The sequence below is a fragment of the Artibeus jamaicensis genome, unplaced genomic scaffold (genome assembly GCF_021234435.1).
Source record: "Artibeus jamaicensis isolate MK-2021 breed Jamaican fruit bat unplaced genomic scaffold, CSHL_Jam_final contig_490, whole genome shotgun sequence".
In the NCBI taxonomy this organism is placed as follows: domain Eukaryota; kingdom Metazoa; phylum Chordata; class Mammalia; order Chiroptera; family Phyllostomidae; genus Artibeus; species Artibeus jamaicensis.
Window position 1 is genome coordinate 2,602,970 of NW_026521861.1, and position 21,042 is coordinate 2,624,011.

General features: G+C 43.2%; 1 protein-coding gene and 2 pseudogenes across 4 annotated transcripts in view; 1 reads left to right on the forward strand and 2 right to left on the reverse strand.

The window, feature by feature from the left end:
- The first annotated feature begins 1,183 nt into the window (after positions 1-1,183).
- The window catches only part of CNNM2 (cyclin and CBS domain divalent metal cation transport mediator 2), a 143,990-nt gene continuing 124,131 nt past the window's right edge, over positions 1,184-21,042 (forward strand). For 2 of the 4 annotated variants that reach the window (XR_008392240.1, XM_037159367.2), the window contains exon 1: positions 1,187-3,042. Coding sequence is in view for 2 of the 4 variants with exons in the window: in XM_037159367.2 (XP_037015262.2) it covers positions 1,422-3,042 (1,621 nt within the window). In the remaining 2 variants the exon portion in view is untranslated. Of the gene's footprint in view, positions 3,043-21,042 lie in introns of all 4 variants that reach the window. The other 2 variants (XR_005084441.2, XM_037159368.2) reach the window with 2 other exon arrangements.
- Positions 7,149-7,963, reverse strand: LOC119059645 (60S ribosomal protein L7a-like; annotated as a pseudogene).
- On the reverse strand, positions 8,591-9,310 carry LOC119036688 (ATP synthase subunit gamma, mitochondrial-like; annotated as a pseudogene).

Genomic DNA, 21,042 nt, shown 5'->3' on the forward strand with positions numbered 1-21,042 from the left:
GGAAACTAATATTAAACAATAAAAAATTGTAATACAACTGTTCTGGGAGGGGGCGTGGGGAAAGGCCCTGACTGATGTCACTCAGTGGGGTCATCCCGCAGACCAAAAGGTCACTGGCACCATTGCGGGAGGCGGCATGTGCCTGGGCCACGGGCAGGTTGAGGGCTATCCCGGTTGGGGGTCGTTCGAGAGGCAACCTGATCGATGATTCTCTAGCACACCGCGGTTCCTCTCCCTCTCTTTCTCCCTACCTTCCCCTGTCTCTAAAAATAAATAAAAAAATAAAATCTTAAAAAAAAAAAAAGAGCCTTCCTGTGTCTGCTTAGAATGTCCCCTTCCCTTCCATTTCCCAAAGTTGCCTGGGGGCCTGTTAGAAGTACAGACTCTTGGTTTCTACCTTTTCAGTAAGCATGAAATGGGGTCCATGGGATGTATACTTCCAGCAAGAATATGAGTAGATTCTTATAATTTGGAAGATGGGGAAATTGCTTAACTCTAAACCCAAGTTCCACGCACCCTTCGGGGCTTGGGGCACACCTGGAAAGCGTTGCAGAGTGCCCAGGCTGCCAGCAGGTGGCGGCACCTAACTGCAAGCTGCAAAGCGCGCGCCTCCCTTACGGAGAAGCAGGATGCCAGGAGAGCTGGTCAGTGCGATGCTGGGGCCATGACTACGAAAGGGGGGCGCGGCCGGTGTCCCGGCTTCATTTTAGGCTAACGTGCATCTTAAGCCGTGCCCAGTGCGCTTCTCGGGCTTCTGGGACAGGAAGGCTCAGCCCTCTTTATCCGCACCAAGCACTAGGGAGCTGTAAACGCGGTGCAGCGAGAAACCAGCAGCCTCGCACTGCAAGACGATAGTTCAAATGCTGCCAAACCAAGTGTTGGGTTCCACTACCAGGCTCCTCAGGGAACCGTGACCCGAGGACCGCCCCTTTTCATTGGCCACCAGACGGGGAGCCCCGCCCCCTTTCGTACAGCTCTCCTCTGTGACTGGCTCTCGGGCTCCCACTGGCCACACCTCCTTCCCTCGCACATACACAAGAGTCACGCGCCTTTCAGTTGGAAACTTGGCATGGAGGAGGATCGTGGCCCTCAAATCCCCACCCACTTACCTTACCATTGGCCCGCGGCTCCATTCACGGCCACGCCCCCATTCCAGCCCCTGGCTGGGAGGGCGGCCGCCAGCTCTTGACTGGCTGGTACGCCTGCCTCTCGCGGTAGCGGCTGGTCCTTTCCCCTCCCTCTCCCCCCAACCGCGAGCCTCCTGGTTCCTTAGGCTGGTCCAGGACGAGTCAGTGTCAGTCAGGGAGGCGGACTGCTGAGCACTGGGTGCAGACGCTCCATTGCAATCTCGCTCAGGGGCCGGTGCCTGCACTCGCGCCGCCGGCTGGGAAGGATGAAGCCACAGCTGGAGCAGCCACCCTATGATTGGCTGTGGCGCTTGTGAACCCAAAGTAAAGATGGCGGGCGGGCAGGCATCTGCCGCACTGCCCACTTGGAAGATGGCGGCGCACCGCAGCCTCAGCGCCCGCGGCCGGGGGGTCCTGCAGGCGGCGGCGAAAAGGCTGCTGCCGCTGCTACTGCTGAGTTGCTGCTGCGGCGCAGGACGCTGCGCCGCGGCGGGCGAGAGCGAGGAGACGGTGATCATCGGGTTGCGGCTGGAGGACACGAACGACGTGTCGTTTATGGAAGGGGGGGCGCTGCGGGTGAGCGAGCGGACTCGGGTCAAGCTGCGGGTGTATGGGCAGAACATCAACAACGAGACGTGGACCCGCATCGCCTTCACTGAGCACGAGCGGCGGCGTCACAGCCCCGGAGAACGCGGGCTGGGGGGCCCCGTGCCACCAGAGCCGGACAGCGGCCCCCAGCTCTGCGGTATGCGCACATCAGATATCATCATCTTGCCCCATATCATTCTCAACCGCCGTACATCGGGCATCATTGAGATCGAGATCAAACCGCTGCGCAAGATGGAGAAGAGCAAGTCCTATTACCTGTGCACATCGCTGTCCACGCCAGCCCTGGGCGCTGGCGGCCCGGGGTCCGGGGGTGGCACTGTTGGGGGCAAGAGCGGCTCCGGGGTGGCCGGGCTCCCGCCGGCCCCATGGGCTGAGACCACTTGGATTTACCACGACGGCGAGGACACCAAAATGATCGTGGGCGAGGAGAAGAAGTTCCTGCTGCCCTTCTGGCTGCAGGTGATCTTTATTTCGCTGCTCCTGTGCCTGTCGGGCATGTTTAGCGGCCTCAACCTGGGGCTCATGGCCCTGGATCCGATGGAGCTGCGCATCGTGCAGAACTGCGGCACCGAGAAGGAGAAGAATTATGCCAAGCGCATCGAGCCCGTGCGCAGGCAGGGCAACTACCTGCTGTGTTCGCTGCTGCTGGGTAACGTGCTGGTCAACACCACGCTCACCATCCTGCTCGACGACATCGCCGGCTCAGGCCTTGTGGCCGTGGTGGTCTCCACCATCGGCATCGTCATCTTCGGGGAGATCGTGCCCCAGGCTATCTGCTCCCGGCACGGCCTGGCAGTAGGGGCCAACACCATCTTCCTCACCAAGTTTTTCATGATGATGACCTTCCCCGCTTCTTACCCAGTCAGCAAGCTGCTGGACTGCGTCCTGGGCCAGGAGATAGGCACAGTCTATAACCGGGAAAAACTGCTGGAGATGCTCCGGGTCACAGACCCCTACAACGACCTCGTTAAGGAGGAGCTGAACATTATCCAAGGGGCGCTGGAGCTCCGCACCAAGACGGTGGAGGACGTGATGACTCCCCTCCGGGACTGCTTCATGATCACCGGCGAAGCCATTCTGGACTTCAACACAATGTCGGAGATCATGGAGAGCGGCTACACTCGCATTCCAGTGTTCGAGGGGGAGCGCTCCAACATCGTGGACCTCCTGTTTGTCAAAGACTTGGCATTCGTGGATCCAGATGACTGTACTCCCCTGAAAACCATCACTAAATTTTATAACCACCCCTTACACTTTGTTTTCAATGACACCAAGTTGGACGCTATGCTGGAAGAATTTAAGAAAGGTGGGAAATTTTGGTATCTTTCATTGGCTTGCTCTTTCTCTCTCTCCATCTTGCTCCCTGCTTGACTCAACCCCCCAAGGCGAGTTGACCGGAATTTCTCCTCTCTTTTAATTGCAAAGTTGAAAGGGTGGCTTGGATTTGGGGATGGGTTGAACTAGAAAGCGCTTGTAGGTTCTTTAAAAGCACAAGATTGCCATCACTTCCTTTTTCCCATGTCAAAAATGCAGGCTTCCTATTTTCTCTGCACGATACTTTCCTAGGTCTTTGGTCTGGAGTGCTCTGCTGCATTCATTGCTTGGGTTGTGAGTGGGTGGATGAAAGGGGGGGGGGCAGCTAATGCCATGCTATGCCATTTGGTTGACGTATTAATCGCAGGCATTTGGAAAACATTTAAATAGCTTTTCTAAACCTAAAACAGTCCCTTTCCTTCTCCTTAAACATTCACTGACGTTTCGGAGACTAGGAGTGCATTTTCAATAGCTTCTGTTCCTGGTTGTCAGGTGACCTATGGAGGAAGACTGAGGTCTTCCTCTGGTGACGGGGGTGGGATAAACCAAGTATGACAAAAAAAAAAAAATTTCACTCACTTGGATGTGGCTTGCCTTAGCTAGAAAAGAGGTTTCTTGTTTGTTTGTTTTTGAAAAACACTAAAGTTCTTTATTAATATATGACTTGAAAAGACTAGAGGTAGGTTAACCTTTTATGAGGCTATATCTTGTCTGAAGTTCTTCACTATTTGTTTGTATTTACCCAACAACAAATGAAATTTCCCAAACCAAATGTGGTTTTGGCAGAACACCTGAACCTTTAACAGTGGGGCGAATCTCTCTATTGTGGTTTATTTATTCCTTTAGTTTTCCTGGTATAAAAGTGTTCTTTTTAACCTTGATCACCTGGTACATTAAACAGCAGTTTGCCTCCACATCAGCATTCACTGTTCCAGGGAATTTTAACAAGGAAGAGAAGTGCAGAGTCTGAGGTGCTCACCTTTTTTGCATTGTGGTATATTTTTTGTTTGTTTTACCATGTAATGCACAACTAAATAGCAACTCATACTGTTGTTACTGAAATCCTGCCTTAAAAAAGTTTCCAGTAAATAGCTTGTGTTATTTGTTTATATAAACTTTAAAGACCTGACAGTCCTCAAAACTAAGTTTTCATTCTTCAAAAGGAATTTTGATCACAGATAGTGGTTCAAGACCATGTGTGAGGCTGACAGCTCACTGGATGTGGTGTCTCAACATACTCACAGCGTGTGTGGTTGTCCTGATTTCATCTTCCTGCCTGAATGGGGTCCTCTCTGGAACAAATTCACATTGCAATCATTTTCAGATAAAGGAGTAGAGTAGAATGTGCCTCTGAGATTGGTGATTTGCATTTAAAAGCAGAAGGATTTTCTTCTGGGTTCTTTTTTTAAAAATATTGATTGATTTGAGAGAGAGAGGAGGGGAAGGGGGTGGGTGGGAGAGAGAGAGAGAAGGGAAAGAGAGTGGGAGGGAGAGAGATAGGGAGGCATCGATTGGTTGTTCCAATTATTTATGCATTCATTGGTTGATTGTTGTTATGTGCCCTAACTAGGCATTGAACTTGCAACCTTGGCATATTCAGGAGACACTCTTAACTAACTGAGCTACTCCACCAGGGCCTCTTCTGGATTCTTAAACAGTAAAAAGAAAATGTCCATTATCTCTAGGTGACAGCTTCTTTGGCCTGTCATTATTCTTTCACTGCCAAGTCGTTAATTTGACCTTCTAAGCAGTCTCTTCTTTGATTTTTCAGTAATATCTATAATACAGAACGATATTTTTAAATGCTTGGAAATGCCTGTGGAATATTTTATTTTCTTTCTGTTGCTAAATCTGTTGCTAAATATTGATGCAGATGATTTATTCTCCATTTTTTATTGTTCAGAGTTTTTGTATGTCTACTGACGGATCGATGGCAATGTGTGCGCTCCCTGCAGAAGCCTTTTGTTCACTTTTTCCTTTGAGAAGTTCCTTCTGTGCCTCACAACCCATTAGTCCTGCACCTAACTCAAAATTTCAGAGTTGGCATTTTTGAAATTTGTTTCTGGTTGTCCTCAAATAGTTTTTCTATGACCGATTTATTTTCAGGGGGAACTCCCCCCCCAGATTACCTCTTCAAGTGTTTTTTGGAATGTCTCCCTTAAATAATTGAATTAGGAAATTTTCTCATGAACTCTAGAAAAATAATGCACAATATTTTATTTTTGTCTTTAACCAGAGTAATGTACTTGGTTAGGAAGATAGTACAAGTTAAAGGCACATTTGAGCTAGTGGCATATTTGGAAGGGTGGACAAAGACGGTTGCAAATGGGGAGTTTGAGCCCCGTTCTTAAAAGGATAGAGTGTGGGGTGTTACTTAAACTATGAGAATAATTGGCTTTTCCCCTTCCTCTTCTTGAACTTGTTTCGATGAGTTTGGCCACTTGAACCTTACTAGTACCTTAGTTTTTTCTTCTGCGAGAGTTAAAATATTTCACCTGCTTGTTTTCTCCTTCATTTTCTCACTCACTTATGAAACAATGTGAACAGTCAACTGTTGTTTTTCTCTAGTGAACAGTAGTGTGTGGGCTGGTGTGAAGGCTTTTTATTGCTCTTTTTCCCTCTTTCTCCTAACAGTACCAACTGTTAACCCCTCAAATCCAGATCTCATTGAACATCACCCTTCCTAACTGAGAAGGCCTGCACTGAAGCCTTTCCTGGGTGTTGTATTCAGGAGGGGGCAAGTTCCTGGAGTGTGTAAAGAAATGAAAAACTGCCTTTATGTAAGTGTATGTGAATGTCTTTTTTTCTGGTGGTTAGAACTTTTGTCTGGCTACCAGGAAACTCTTAGTTTTATCTGAGGTTGGAAGACAGTAATCATGCTAATTTTACAGTTAGCTTGTTATTATTGCTTCCTTAGCTCTGTGCCAGGCACAAGGCTGAATGCTTTACATGAAATCACCTTGCTTAATTTCATAAGAGCTGAGTGAAGCATTATCTCCATTTTACAAATGAGGACATCAAGGCTTCGGTTAAATGACTTGCTCAAGGTCACATAGTAATTTGTTGATTTGGGATTTTCACTCAGGCCAACCTTGTGCTCTTGAACACACTGTTATGCTGGCCCCCTGGGCCCTGATTTTGCATTTCTATTTTAATTGAGTGTGAGTTTTGGTCAAAACATTGCCTCAGAGCTTGTTGGGCAACAGACCCATAAACATATATTAGCATAGGTATGGCTTTCAACTCAGTGCTTCTGGGATGTCGTATATAACAGTTGGTGTCCCCACTGTTGTCGTTAAAGCAAATCACTTTTTGGCCTGAGTGATCCTAAATCGAATGAATTCTATTTCCAGTATTTCCATGTCCAGACATCAAGATTCAGTTTGAACGTGTTTTATACTAACCTAGTGTACTGGTGCGTGCTGCTTTAGTGGCTTACTCTGCACTGTTTTTCCAGTAGCTAAAGTGTGTTGTCATGTTTTACCCTTAGTTTCTAATGTTTGTGTTGCAAGGGTGACTCAAAGTCAGTATTGTGTTTTAACCTGAATTTTTTTTTTTGGAGCCACTTATATGGTAATTGGTCCCTGGTGAGCATCCGTCGCAGCTTTGCCCCTTCTGTGCTCCATGCAGTCAGGCTTTCTCTTTTTCCTTTGTTACTTATAAATGTAAATAAGAGAATGAAAGTAAATCCTACTAGAAGATTATGAGGATTTTAGAAAAATGGTCTATAACAAAAATAGTGCAGCGAAAGGAAAGGCTGAAGTAAAGGCTGCTGCCTTTGTGTGCAGAAAGCCTTCTAGAGGCTTTCGTTCATCTGGTAAGACCTTCCCAGTGAAAGACTGGGGACCTCAGCCACCTGGTTGTCTACAAGGTTGAATCTGAAGCATTAGTAACCAGCCATTGTTCTTTTGTTTTGTGTTGTTTACTGTTTAGCTTTGTAACAGTTGCATTCCAATATTACTGCTAGGGACTTAGCCAGACTGTTTTCTAGCTTTCTTTTAGGTAGGAATAGGTAGAATCACCAGGTAATGTTGTTGTTGTTTGTTTTTCCTGGCTAAAGGAGCATTTTTATTACTTTTATGTACAGAAACCTCCACAGTGTACACTCAACCCAGCTTGGTGGCCAGTTCCTTAGCCTTGGCCTTTTCCAGCTCAGCAGTGTGAGCCACCAACTTGGGACCCAGGACGTTGCCTCCCCATTGGCGGGGGATCTCATCATATCTGCCATTGTAACCGGTCCAGAGAGCTTCCACCAGCCTAGCCAGAGCCCCTTTGCCTTCCCAGTTAACCTGCGTGAAGGTGACGGTGGTGGTGGTGCAGGTCTCTGTGTGGACTAGACGCCCCACCTGGCCTTCCCCCGGGTGATGCAGCAGGGAACCCGTCTTCCGCACAGGGCGGCAGGAAGACGACCAGCTCGATGGGATCCACACTGTGTGCAGTCACCCCCAGCTGGGCCAAGAAGGCCCAAGAAGTTCTGGGCCAGGTGGTGACCCCTTCAACCCCTGCTCAAAGGACACGTGGCCTCTTGGTGTGGACATGCCCCTTGCTGGCAGCCTTTTTCTCGGTCCAGGCCAGCAATCTCTGCTTCTTCTCTTGGTTTGTCTCTGGCCAGTTCTTGTGGGCCCGCTGAGTAGCTGGGCCGCCGTCTGGCGGTCCAAGGCCTGGGGGAACCGGTTAGTGGCAGGAGGCACCTTCAGACGTTTATAGAGAATATAGCCCATGGCCACTGCAGCTGAATGTAGTGGGGCCATTTGACAAAGCAGGTGAGGTCCCTTTTAGATGTCCTGTCTGATGCCAAAATTCTTGGGCCTCTTCTCAAATGGGGGGATCACCACCTTCTTGGCCTCCTGCGTCTTCACAACGGCACGGGCCGGTGCTGCCTTCCTCCCCTTAGTCTTCTTTTCCTTCCGCATCCTGGGTGGCAGGAGGAGAGAGCCGGATGAAGCTGTTCTGTAAGGGAAGAATTCAGTATATAGTTTTCACTTAAAATATTAGGTATATAATTCTCTCTTCCCATAACACAAGTCTTTCCATATTAATATGCTCAGAGTTTAATATTAAAAACATTTTTTCCCACCAAATGAAGTGTTCCTCTTGCTGTAGTATCTCAGAGGTTGTTTAAAGGTGCGGATGGTGATGGAGGATGGGTGTATCTGTTTCCGTGATCTTGTCTGTTTATTAATTGTCCAATAACACATGTTCGTGATTGTAATTGTGCATATTTTTAGAACATGTTTATGAAATAGCCAGATGGTATAGAATCAAATCTGAAAGGACAGGCAGCTTGAGGATCCCCTAGTCCAGGGTTTGCTAAATTTACCAGATGATGAGAATTACTTGGATCACTGTCTTTTTCTTACTGTAAGTTGTTTATTGTAAGGTAATTTACAAATACCTTGCTGTCCTTGGTAATTTAAACAACTGACCAAGACTTTCTTCTGAACAGGACAGCAGTAAAGTAAAAACAAAATCAGCTGGCTGAATATTCCTTCTTTTTGTCTCATCTGAGGATGAAACTTGATTTTCGTTAATCCAAACCTTCAGTGCCGCAGACGTTTCCGGCAGCTCTTTGTGAAGACGGTGTGGAGGGTGTGGTTCAAAGTCAAAGTCGATTTGCTGATTCTGTCAGATGCATTCTGGCGCCCGTTGTCCACGGCTGCCCCCTGCGCACTTCGCTCACTCGTGGTGGATTCCTTCACGGAACAGTGGGCGGTGCTGGCCAGCCTGCATTCCCGGTGTCTGCAGCCGGCAGCACCAGTGGCGTTCCAGGCACTCGTGCTCTCAGCACTCACGATGAATCGCACTGAGGGAAGAGGTGGGCTTTTCTTCTGTTTTAGGAGATGAGAGACCTGAATCAACTAAAGATGATAGGTCCTTCGTCAAATTCACATCCAGAATTTAGTAATTCCAGGGCAATGACTGATGCACCTCCAGAAGTAGGGGGTTTTCTTCCCACTACTTTGAATGTCACCAGCTGGTCAGAATGAGCCCTATAAAGTACACCCCTAATTTTATCACCAGTTCCAACGTTAAACTCCTTCCCGGCTGCTCTGAGGATGGCCACCTCACTTTTCATCTGTCTTGCAGCCAGGGAACGGGTAGCACCTGTCTGAGGACACACCGATAAGCAGTGCCTCTTGTTGTCTTCAGGCACCTTAACATCAGCCTTTGCACACACAGCTGAAGATCCTGTTCCACACACTGGAACTGGTTTAGTGTCCTCTCATTTGGGTGTATTTTGCTGCTGCTACCATTTTCATAGATGTGGTAATTTTTTGGATCCTGCCCCCCCCCATCCTTGCTGGAGGATACGTTTATTGATTGGGGGGCGGTGAAGGGAGAGAGAGAGAGAGAGAAAGAGAAACATCGATTGGTTGCCGCCAGTACATGCCCTGACTGGATTTGGGATTGAACCCGCAATTTAGGTTATGTGCCCTGACTGAGGATTGAACCTGTGACTATTCGATGTACTGGGTGGTGCTCCTACCAACTGAGCCACACTGGCCAGGGCAATTTTCTGGATGTTTTTGATTGACTTTAGTCAGTTGGTAATTTCTTTTGAAGTTGCCATATTTCAAACTTGGATCCATTGCAACTGCACAGCCCAGGCAGAGACCCTAGTGATGCCGCCCAGGAAAACAGGGTGGGACTGGCCATCTCACTTGGATCGCTTACTAAGTATAAGGTCCTAGGCCTCCTCAGGGACCTTCTGGGAAAGAGGGATTGCAATCCAGATTGTTACCAGTTACCCTGAAGTAATTCTTATGATTAGGTGAGTTCAGGAAACAGAGGTCTTAGTCAACCTCTTAAATAAGGAAAGAGACCTCTAGGAAGGAGAGAATGTTAAGTGACTTGCTCAGGGCCATTCGCCCAGCTGTGAGCATCAGCAGCACTGGAAGGCGTGTCCCTGGCCAAACCAGAGTCCACTCCACTCCAACAAGCAGGCCTTCTGGCCCCAAGTTGAAGGTGCCTGCATCACGGAAATGATCTGCGCCATTGAAAAAAACAAATATTTGGGTTTGCCATTGGTTATCTTGTGGTTTTCAATGTCAGTATTTATGATCTCCTGGATTTAGGACATCTTCGACAGGCATTTTGTTATGGAGAAACTAAGTCTGAATGTGTGAGTGCGTTTTATTTTAGCTTACTTTAATTGAGTTTTTTACTCTGCCAAGATCAGACTAAAAGGGTATGTTGGGAAATATCTAGATTTCTTGAAACCTTAGGTAGTTAAACGTTGTATATTTCTTTTGAGTTAATGTGGTTTTGGATATCCTTGAATCATTTTTTATTTTTGGTTGTTTCTTCTATGAGTAATGAAGATCGGATTTGGGACTATGGGGTATAGGATCTTTGGCTCTTGTAATTTTTGTTTGCATGGAAGTCTAAAATTCATCAGAATTTTTGAAAAATTCATCAGAATACTTGCAGCATGTATCTCATTCATGCATCTGTGTGCTGTTTTTCCAGGTTTTTTGGTAATGTAACCTAAATTCTTTCAGAGCGTCCCGTCTGACTTGCGGAGGTTATTTGTGTTAATAGGATCGCAGAAGCGGAGCACGGCCTCCTGGGTCCACAGGCGCCATAGTTGCATACCAGCTCTGACTCAGTAAGATCTGGACGGGACAGCAAAGTACCTTGTTCTGCTTTTTCTCTTGGTTTTTATGGGGATTACATGCCACCTGCTCCCTTCCATAAAGGGTGTCAAAGTTATTTAAATTCTGAAACATTCAAAACTACTATGAGGGACTGGTTAATTTTAATTAGTATTAGCAAATCTAAACACAATTTGAAATATTCTTAACCAGGAGAACCCACAAAATAGACTGAGCCGGCATAGTATGTTGTTAAAATACTTGAACTTTTAAGAACAAACCTCTGGACTCTAGATGTTGAGTTACATATAAAGTAGCATATTTCTGCAGGGCCCTTTAAATACGTATTTTTTTCTAATGAAGTATTTTATTGTTATTCTGTTATAGTTGTCCCAATATTCCCCCCTTTGCCCACCTCCACCCAGCCCCCCCTGCCCTGCTCCCATAATCATTCCCCACCCTGCTGTCCATGTTCACCCTGCCGTCCATGTCCCCACCTTGCCATCCACAGTCATTCCCTACCCTGCTGTCCATGTCCACGGGTCATTCATACATATTCTTTGCCTAGTCCCTTCTTCTTCCTACCCTTATCCCCCTCTCCCCTCCCCTCTGGTCACTGTCAGTCTGTTCCTCGTTTCCATGCCTCTGGTTCTATTTTGTTTGCTAGTTTATTTTGTTCATTAGATTCCTCTGATAGGTGAGATCATATGGTATTTGTCTCAAAAATGCATTATCTTTTATTGGTAGTAAACTTCAATTTCTGTAAGATTTGCTTGGCATATGAGGAATGTTTGTTAAACTAAATACATGGAAATGGACCACTAGGCCTGAATACAGTTTAATTTAGTATTGTCTTTTCATGTTCTTTTTCTTAGAATGTGCAAACAAGAACCCCCAATCCTACCAACACAGAAAAAGAGAAACAATAGAAGCATTCTTTTTCATCAACACATACACCAGCAACTCCAGAATGGCTATTTAGAGGGATTATAGGGGCCTCAGGCTTTGGAAGGCAGAGCTAAGGGACTAATAACAAGCCCTCTGTAGATGATATGTTTATTAGGCTGGCTTAGGGGTTGGCTGATGGAGATAATGGGAGAGCTAATCGTCCCCCTGTTTACGTAAGTGCAGACCTTGGTCACAAATGCTGCTGTAATGATAGTGAGGTCCTCCTTTCTTCCCGCTTTGTGTCCCCGTGGCTGTCAGACTGAGGTGGGGTGTGTCTCTTTTTGAATTCACGTTTTGCGTGGAGGAGACCACCTCCTAATGCAAAGATTAAGCAAAATGTGCCTTTTCTGGGTCTACTTCGGACAAGTAACTTATGCTCTTCAAGCCTCAGTTTTTTTTCATAGTAAAAGGGGATATTTTCTAACTTACAGAATACTGTTTGAGTTAATGTGATAATGGATGTAAAAATGCTTCTAATAGTACCTGGTGCCCAGTGCTCAGGTAACCATTATTTCTATCATGATAATTCTGTAGGCTCTTCATTGTCCTTGGTCTTTCTTAAGATCGCTCGTCCAGAGAGACTCCTTGGGCCGTGTGTGCTTGTGGTTGTTACGGACTTGAAATATGGAAGGTGGCAAATGAGTGTAGGTTTTTTCTTTTATTGTGATTGAAATCTAGACTCTGTTACTTCTCTAGCAGCTGCTGTTACTCGACAAGATGGCCATAATCATACAGATTTTTTAAGAAAAACAACAATCAATTATACGTTCTACCCATCTTAGAATAAGAATGCTGAGTTATAAAAAAATTATTCATTCTTCTTAACTATAAGTGACTGAAAATGACAACAAAATTTAAGAGAAATAGAGCAACCTCATGCCCTTGAATGACAACCAAAGTTGAAGACTAAAGGAAGATCTCAAATTACCCTGATAAAATCTTTTAACATTGATTACATCAGAAGCGTAAAAAATGGTCATGTCTAATAGAGCACGTTTTTTGTTTCATATAGCAGTGTAGATTTGCAATACTTTTGGAAGGCAACCAGGAGCAATACAAATGTCTTTTGGTTTAGTAAATTTTTTCCCTGAATATCTTAATTCAGGGATATAATTAAAGGAAGGAAAGAGCTGTGTTGGGTTTTCACATTGCTTGTATATTGCAGCATTTATACAGTGAGAAATTGGGAAGAAACATCTAACACTTGAAGGAGGGGCACTGAGAGGGAAGAGTTAAGAAAATTACAGATGTCAAGTAACTACAACCATTTAATGGTGATTTTGAAGGCCGTGTAGCAATATGGGACAATTATACAGATTATTTTTATTTATTTTAAAAATATATTTTATTGATTATGCCATTACAGTTGTCCCATTTTCCCCCTTCACTCCTTTCCACCCTGCACACCCCTCCCCCCACATCTCCCCCCTTTAGATCATGTCCATGTGTCACAAGGTCTTTAGCTTCTACATTTCCCATACCATTCTTGCCCTCCCCCTATTTTCTACCTACTGTCTATGCTACTTATTCTCTATACAGATTATTTTGCATGAATTAGAGATAGGGAAAAATGTACATGGACATGGACTGAAGGCGAACATGGAAAAAGCAAAAATAGTTGATGTGTTAGGATAGGGTGATCATAGCCAATCTTTGCAAAAATCACTTTGTTAACTTTCTACAGTAACATCCCTGGAAAAAATGCAAATCGGCTGAGAACATTATGAGTCTTGATCTTGGGGAAACTAACCTTTACTCATGTTTAGGGAACACATTATTTCATTTCTCCTTAGGAACATTTTATTACGGAAACAACTTGTTTTTTAAAAAGTTTAAGAACTGAGATATTCACACACCATAAAATTCGCCCTTTAAAATTGTACAACTTGGTGGTTTTTAGTGTATTCACAGGTTGTGTGACCATGACCGTCTACTTCCAGAACACTTTTATTGCTCCAAAAAGAAGCCCGGTATCACTCTCCATTCCCCACTCTGCATGGTGCCTAGAACACACTGATTTACTTTCTCTCTCTATGGGTTTGCCTGTTTAGGGCATTTCATGTAAGTGAAATCATACACACTATTGCCTTTTTGTGTCTGGGTTCTTTAACTTAATGTAATGTTTTTTTAGGTTCATTCATGTTGTAGCATGGATTAGTATTTCATTTCTTTGTATGGTCAAATGATATTTCATTTTATGGTATACCACATTTTGTTTATTCCTTCATCAGTTGATGGACATTTAGGCTGTTTCTACTGTTTGTTCATTATAAATAATACTGTAAATAATACTGGTGCACATGTTTTTGTGTGGAATATGTTTTCAGTTCTCTTGGGTATATGCCTAGGAGTGGAATTGCTGGGTCATATAGTAACTCTATTTTTTAACTCTTTGGGAAACTGCCAAATTCTTTTCCAAAAAGTGGCTGAACCATTTTACATTCCCACCAACAAGATATGATGGTTCTAATTTCTCCATATTTTCCTCAACTCTTGTTACTGTTAATTTTTTTTAAGGTTTATTTATTTATTTTTAGAGAGACAGGAAGGGAGGGAGAAAGAGAGGGAGAGAAACATCAGTGTGTGGTTGTCTCTTGCTTGCCACCCCCTGCAACCAGGGACTAGTCTGCAACCCAGGCATGCACCCAAGACTGGGAATCAAACTGGCAACCCCTTGATTCGCAGGCTAGCACTCAATCCACTGAGCCACACCAGTCAGGGCATCTTTTTCTTTTTAGTTATAGCTACCCTAGTAGGCGTGAAGTTGTATCTCACTGTGGTTTTGATTTACATTTCCCTAATGACTCATGATGTTGAGTATCTCTTCATGTACTATTGGCCATTTGTATCTTTTCTGAGAAAACTCTGTTTAGATCCTTTCCCATTTTTAAAATTGTGCTACTACTTGTCTTATTATTGAATTGTAAGAGTTCTTTGTGCATTCTGGATACTAGTCCCTTATCAGATACATGAATTGCATTATTTTTTCCCGTTCCACGTTCCATTAATTGTCTTTTTACATTCTTGGTAGTAACCTTTGAAGCAGAAAAGTTTTAAATTTTGATGTTTGGTTTATCTCTTTTTTTCCTGTTGTTGCTTTGTTTTTATTGCCATATCTAAGAAACTGTTTCCTAATCCAAGGTCACAAAGATTTATGCCTAAGTTTTCTTCTAAGATTTTAATAGTGTTAGCTCTTACATCCAGGCTTTAATCCATTTTGAGCTAATTTTTACATATGGTGTGAGGTAGGGGTCCATCTTTTTTTTTTTGCACGTGGATATCAAATTGTTCAGCGCCTTTTGTTGAAAAGACTATATTTTCCTCATTGAATTGTCTTAGTACCTTGTCACAGTCAATTGACCATAAACGTGAGGGTTTATTTCTGGACTGTAAATTCTGTTCTCCTGATCGACAGGTCTTTCTTATGCCAGTTATCACATTGTTTTGGTTCTTGTAGCTTTGTAGTAAGTTTTGAATTGGGAGGTATGAATTCTCCTATTTTATTCCTTTTAATGCTAGTTTTGGTTGTCAGGGTCCCTTGTATTTACATATGAATTTTTCATGGATCTTCTTGTCTGTTTCTACAAAAAAGACATTTGTGTGTGTGCCTGCCAACCAAAGGGTCGCTGGTTCGAATCACAGTTAGGGCACATGCCTGGGTTGCTGGCCAGGTCCCCCATATGGGGCTGTGTGAGAGGCAACCACACATTGATGTTTCTCTCCTTTTCTTCCCCTCTCTCTAAAAATAAATTTAAAAACTTTTTAAAAAAGGCACTTGAAATTTTGATAGAGATTGCATTGAATCTGTAGATCAATGTGGGGAGCATTGCAGTGTTAGCAATATAAAATCTTCATCCATGAATATGGGATGTCTTTCCATTTATTTAGGTCTTTAATTTACTTCAACAGTGATTTTTAGTGTTCAGTGTATTTGCAATCTTTTTGGTTGAACAGAATACTTAGAAATAAATTTCTTTTGGATGCTATTGTAAATGGAATTATTAATTTCATTTTCAGATTGTTCATTGCTAGTATATAAAAAAATAAGTGATTTTTGTATATTGATCTTATTTTCTACAACCTTGCTAACCACATTTATTAGGTAACAAATGGCTCTTCAAATAGGAAAGTGTTTTTTAAAAACATGAGTTTTTTTGAAGGGTATTTTATATTTGCTTCATTTGTTTTAGTGGTTTTTATTTTTCTTTTAGATGATATAGCTATTTTTGCTCTGGCTGGTGTGGCTCATTTGGCTGGGCATGGACCCGCAGAGCACTAGGTCCTTGGTTGAGTCCCCACCAGGGCACGTGCCTGGGTTCCGAATTTATCCCCAGCGGGGGCATGTACTAGAGGCACCTGATTGATGTTCCTCTCTCACAGTGATGTTTCTCTTCTTATCTTTCTCCCTCCCTCTTCTCTCTCTAAAAATAAAGAAATAAATAAAATCTTTGGAAAAATGTAGGCATTTTTACTTGCCACTTTCATATGGAGTGAAGCACTCACTATTGGTTATTGACTGTGTGTGTCATCCTTGGGGAAGTTTGATGGGGAAGAGTAAATTCTATCTCAGATTAGATGTCGGGAAAAAGAAACAGGCCATGAGACGTGTGTCAGAGACCAAAAGCACAGCTGGCTGCCATTTGGGAGTTTAAAAGCTGATGGTCAGTTTCTGTCTAATGTTTAGAATGTCTTTGCATCAGATTTAGGACGTGGGCTAGGAGATGAGCACAGAAAAGACTGTGTTTGTTTATATCTACATGGTTTGTGGTGCCTTTCTTTTCTAGGTCACTTTATCAAGGGTTTTCTTTGGGTCATTTTTACAGAGACGGGAAACATACCTTGACTTTTAGTCACTGTGCATTTCATCAGTACGCTCCTCCAGGTTTGGGGGCACCAGGTAACCAGAAGAGGTGAAATGAAACATTTGTGTGTGTGTGCGCATATGTACACGTGAGCTCGCACAGGGGAGTGGGGAGAGCTGGTAATCTGAGAGGGAGAATGTTTTCCCAAACTAGCAAAGACAAACTGAGGGTATCACCTGATCTTTACAGGACTGTGCAGAGCCTCAGTTTTTCCATTGAATCATCTGCAATAATAAAATGTGCTGACTCAACCTGCAGCCTCTAGAATAGCATCTGGGGCCCAGGGAGTCCTGAAAACGTGCAAGGGATGGAAATATCTGAGCAGGTTTTAAGAGGTACTGTTAAAAACAGAACAAGACAACATGCTCACTCATTTCCTTCGAGATATATCCTTTAGTTACTAGTGTGCCTCCTTGATTTAAGGTGTGGCAGGGAATAATTCAGTCTTTATAGAGCTGATTGCTGAGCAGAGGTATTTTCTTGCTTCAATGCTTATACTTTAGGGGCATGAGGTTGGTTGGGGTGGGGGAGTAAGATTCTGCTGGAAGCAAGTCAGGTAGATACTATGATTATGTTGTGTGGGCCATCTGCCTAGGTTTTTTTCTTAAAATTTTTTACTTCCTTGGTCCTGGATATATACATTTATCTGCAAAAACTAGAACATTTACCAAAATGGCAACTAATAATTACCACCACTTGATGGTGAGTTTTAGGGGAGGAAGAATGTTTTTCTGTATTGCTTTGAGTTTTTTTTTAAAACTATGTGCTTTGTAATGTTTTGGGGGGGATTGATTAAAATGATACTAAAAGTGTAAATTTTGTAACTGCTGATTTAGGTATTTAAGTAAAATTCAGCTACATGTAGGTGAACTTCATCCTTTTTGCTCAGGAAAATGGGATTTTTTTTTGCCATAATACATCCATGCTGTTATTTATGACATTTTTACTCCCATCATCAGAAAGAATCCTTAGTGTTTGGGGTACAATATGAATAGCATTTTAAAGCCCATAAAATGTGTGTGTGCCAGCACGTGTGTGTACAACAGCCTAGTAAAATTAATTTTGTATGTGAAAAAAGGAATTTAGGGTTTGGAGTTGCATTTGTTTTCAAAACATGTTATTAGGGGACAAAACCCGGTTTGTATAGATTTGTGTCTGGACTGCCTGGACTGAAGCTGTTTGATGCTCACTTGATTGTCCTTACCAAACAAAAGATTGGTGAAGTAGTTGAGTTTCAACTAGGTTTGTGTTTTCACCATAAAGCTGTGATCCCAAAATACCTCATATTTGGTTGCAGACATTGACATTCTGGAAACCGATGCTTTCTTTTATCTATGGAAACCTTCACTATAAAGTTAGAGATGATTATTAAAAGGAGACCAAAGAATGTTCTGGAACCACCCATGATTGAAGCTTGGTCATTTCCAGACAATCTGATATATTTTGCTTAAAAACCGCAACAACAAAAAACATTGAACTTTGATGAGGATCAGGTATTTGTTTTGATTATATTCCTGTAAAACTACACATCTGTTATACATCATTTATCTCAGATAAAAAGATGTGATTTTTTTCCTGAATGTATACAGAAATTTTATATTTATCTATAGGATAAGTTATCTATAGGATAATTTGTCTATAGGATAAAATGCATCTATAAGAAAGATGCATTTAGGCATCTTTCCTAAAGTCATTTTTTTAAAGGACATAAAGTAGTGATACTGGATTTTGCCTCTACTTCTTTATCTAATTTCCCAAGAAAAGTAAGCATTTTAGGAAGAGAAATTGATGTTTGCTTTAGTTACAAACAGTATTACTCTTAAATTGTCCCATGCATATTAGTCAAATTAATTTGCTATCTACTCTCTTCCTTGGTATTGAATGCAGCGTACAAATTTCGGCGTGGTTACTCCCCAGTGAAACTCATCACTCAACACAGAACTTCCAGCTAGCATTTCCGAATAAGCCTCTTAAGTATGAATGGATAGCCAGACATCGCTGGGTGTTTGAAGAGAGGCTCTAAGTATCATAGTGAGACTAAAATAGGAAAAAAGGACCTAATTCATTTAAGCTGGTTTATCGAATATCAGCTACAATAAAATCTGGCAGTTACTACAACAGTTATTACTTTCTTCATGGCTTCTTAAGGCTACTCACCAAACCACCTGTTAGTAGCAAATGTGTACATTTGCTGCCTGTTCATACATGGGTTGGATGGAATCTTTCCTGCATTGCTTCAGCCCACATGGTTGTTTGAGGTTCGCAACTAGTTTGAGTGTTGTAAATATTCATACTTACTTGAGAAGGCTTGCTTCCCCTCACTGCATGTTCAGAGGCTAATGTAGGCATTTCTGGTAGAGTTCTGTGTCTTAGAGAATCTCTACTTGTCCTTTCACCATTTATTGCAAGATTTCTTAAGGAATAGGTTGTTACGTACTTCCTTTTTCTTATTCCTGGCTTCCTCTGGGGTGTTCTAAACCTGGCTTCAGACTTGTCATGATCAGTGACTTCCATTACTGCCTGATCCGAGACTGGGCTGCCCTCCTTCCCAGCTTCCTTGACTCTGCTGCTTTTGGCCCCAAGGCAGGAACCCCTCCCTCTTCTTTGCAGCTTGGCTCTTGCCCCATGGTACAGCACAGTTATGATTTTTTTCTGTTTTTCTGATTCCTTCCTTTTTAAGTTTAGGTTTCCGATTTCTTTTTCCCATTTTTAATTGAGCATTCCCCAGCATTTTGTCTTTATTTCTCCCTTCCATGGTCTTTTTCCATCTTTAGAAAACTTCTTTACTCATCTTGAATTCTGTAAGCATTCATTGAGCATCCTAGTAAACTGTGTGGAATGCAAAGATGAATTAGATGTATTTCCTGCTCTCAAGTAACTTGCAATACATATGAATTTATTTTTTCATGCTGCATCTTACTGTCAAATTTAATTGACACATTTTGAAAATGCCTCTTAAACATTTTTGTTTTCTCTCCATTCCCACTGCTACTGCTCCAGCTACCAGTCCCTTTTGTTTGAGCCTTGTTCAGTGCCTACTGTGTTTTAGGTGCTCTGTAAATGTATTTCCAACAAATGAATCTGTCTATCTTCATTATTATAAAACATCCAAGGTGGTTTCTCTTATTTTGTCTGTTCATCATGATACCTCTGCCAAGTGGATCTTCCTTAAAAATAACTTTCATCTTGCCCTGAACAGTGTGGTTCAGTTAGTTGAGCCTCGATGGCAAAGTGAAAGGTCACTAGTTCAATTCCAGGTCTGGGCACGTGCCTAGGTTGCATCTTGGTCCGGTTGGGGTGTGTGCGAGAGGCATCTGATCAATGCTGCTCTCATACATCGATATTTCTTTCCCTCTCTTTCTCTCTCATTTCCACTCTCTCTAAAAATAAATAAAATCTTTAAAAAAACACTATTAAAAACAACTTTTATTTTAGTAAACAACTGTTTACTAAAAGCCTTCTGTAATTAAAATGTTATCTGCTACTGAACTGTGTCATTCGCCAAATTCATATGTTGAGCCAGAACCCTCAGTGTGATGGCAATTGGATATGGGGCCTTTGGGAGACAATTAAGGTCAAATGAGGTCCCAAGGATGGGGCCCCTATGCTGGGGATTAGTGGCTTTACCAGGAGAAGAAGAGAGAGATCGCCTCTCTCTGCCATGTGAGAAAGCAGCTATCTTCAAGCCAGGAAGAGGGGGCTCCCACCAGGAACTGAAATGGTTAGCACTTTGATCTTGGACTTCCCAGCATCTAGAACTGTGAGAAATAAATGCCTGTTGTTCAAACCATACCGTCTATGATATTTTGTTACGGCATTATAGCAGCCCAAGCCCACTAATATGTTGTCTTTTTTCAAACTATCAAAGTAACCAGGGTAGAAAATAATGATAAAAGCAATATGAATAACTCCTGGATGTCTGCTGTATAACATTGCACCTTTGGTTAACATCTTACACTTACTTAACAGTTTGAGAGGACAGATCTCATGTTATTCTTACCATCATAAAATCCAGTGAAAAAGAAGAGAAACAGTAATAATGTCTGATTATCAAGGCTCCAGGAGCAGCGGGCTCCTCAGACGGCCGCTCCCGCTTTTCCCCATCTCCCCTCACTTCAGCCCACAGGTTTCCTGGCTGTTTCCCGAACATGGCAGGTACTCGGCACACGTTCCTGCCTCAGGGCATTCGGAGTTGCTGCTCCCTCTCTTTGCAGTGTCCTTTGCCCGGATAGTTTTATGACTCTCTCCCTTCCTTCATGTCTTCACTCGGATTTCACCAGGTTGGTGAGTCTGTCCGTGGCCTTCCTAATTAAAATTTCGACCCCTCCACTATAACACTTACTTGCTTTCCCTTCTTAATTTTTTCTTCCTTCATTGTACATACTTCATCTTTTGTTTACTTAAATTTTTGTTTTAAAAAATTTTGGCCTGCCTCTTCCACTGGAACATACGCTCCAGGAAGGTGGGGACTTTCGTCTGTCCCATTCGTTCCCTTTTGTATTCCCAGGGCCACAAGAGGGCCTGCCACAGGCGTGCTTGCTAAACACTGTCGAACAGTTGATAGCATGGCGTGAGACAAGTAGTGCT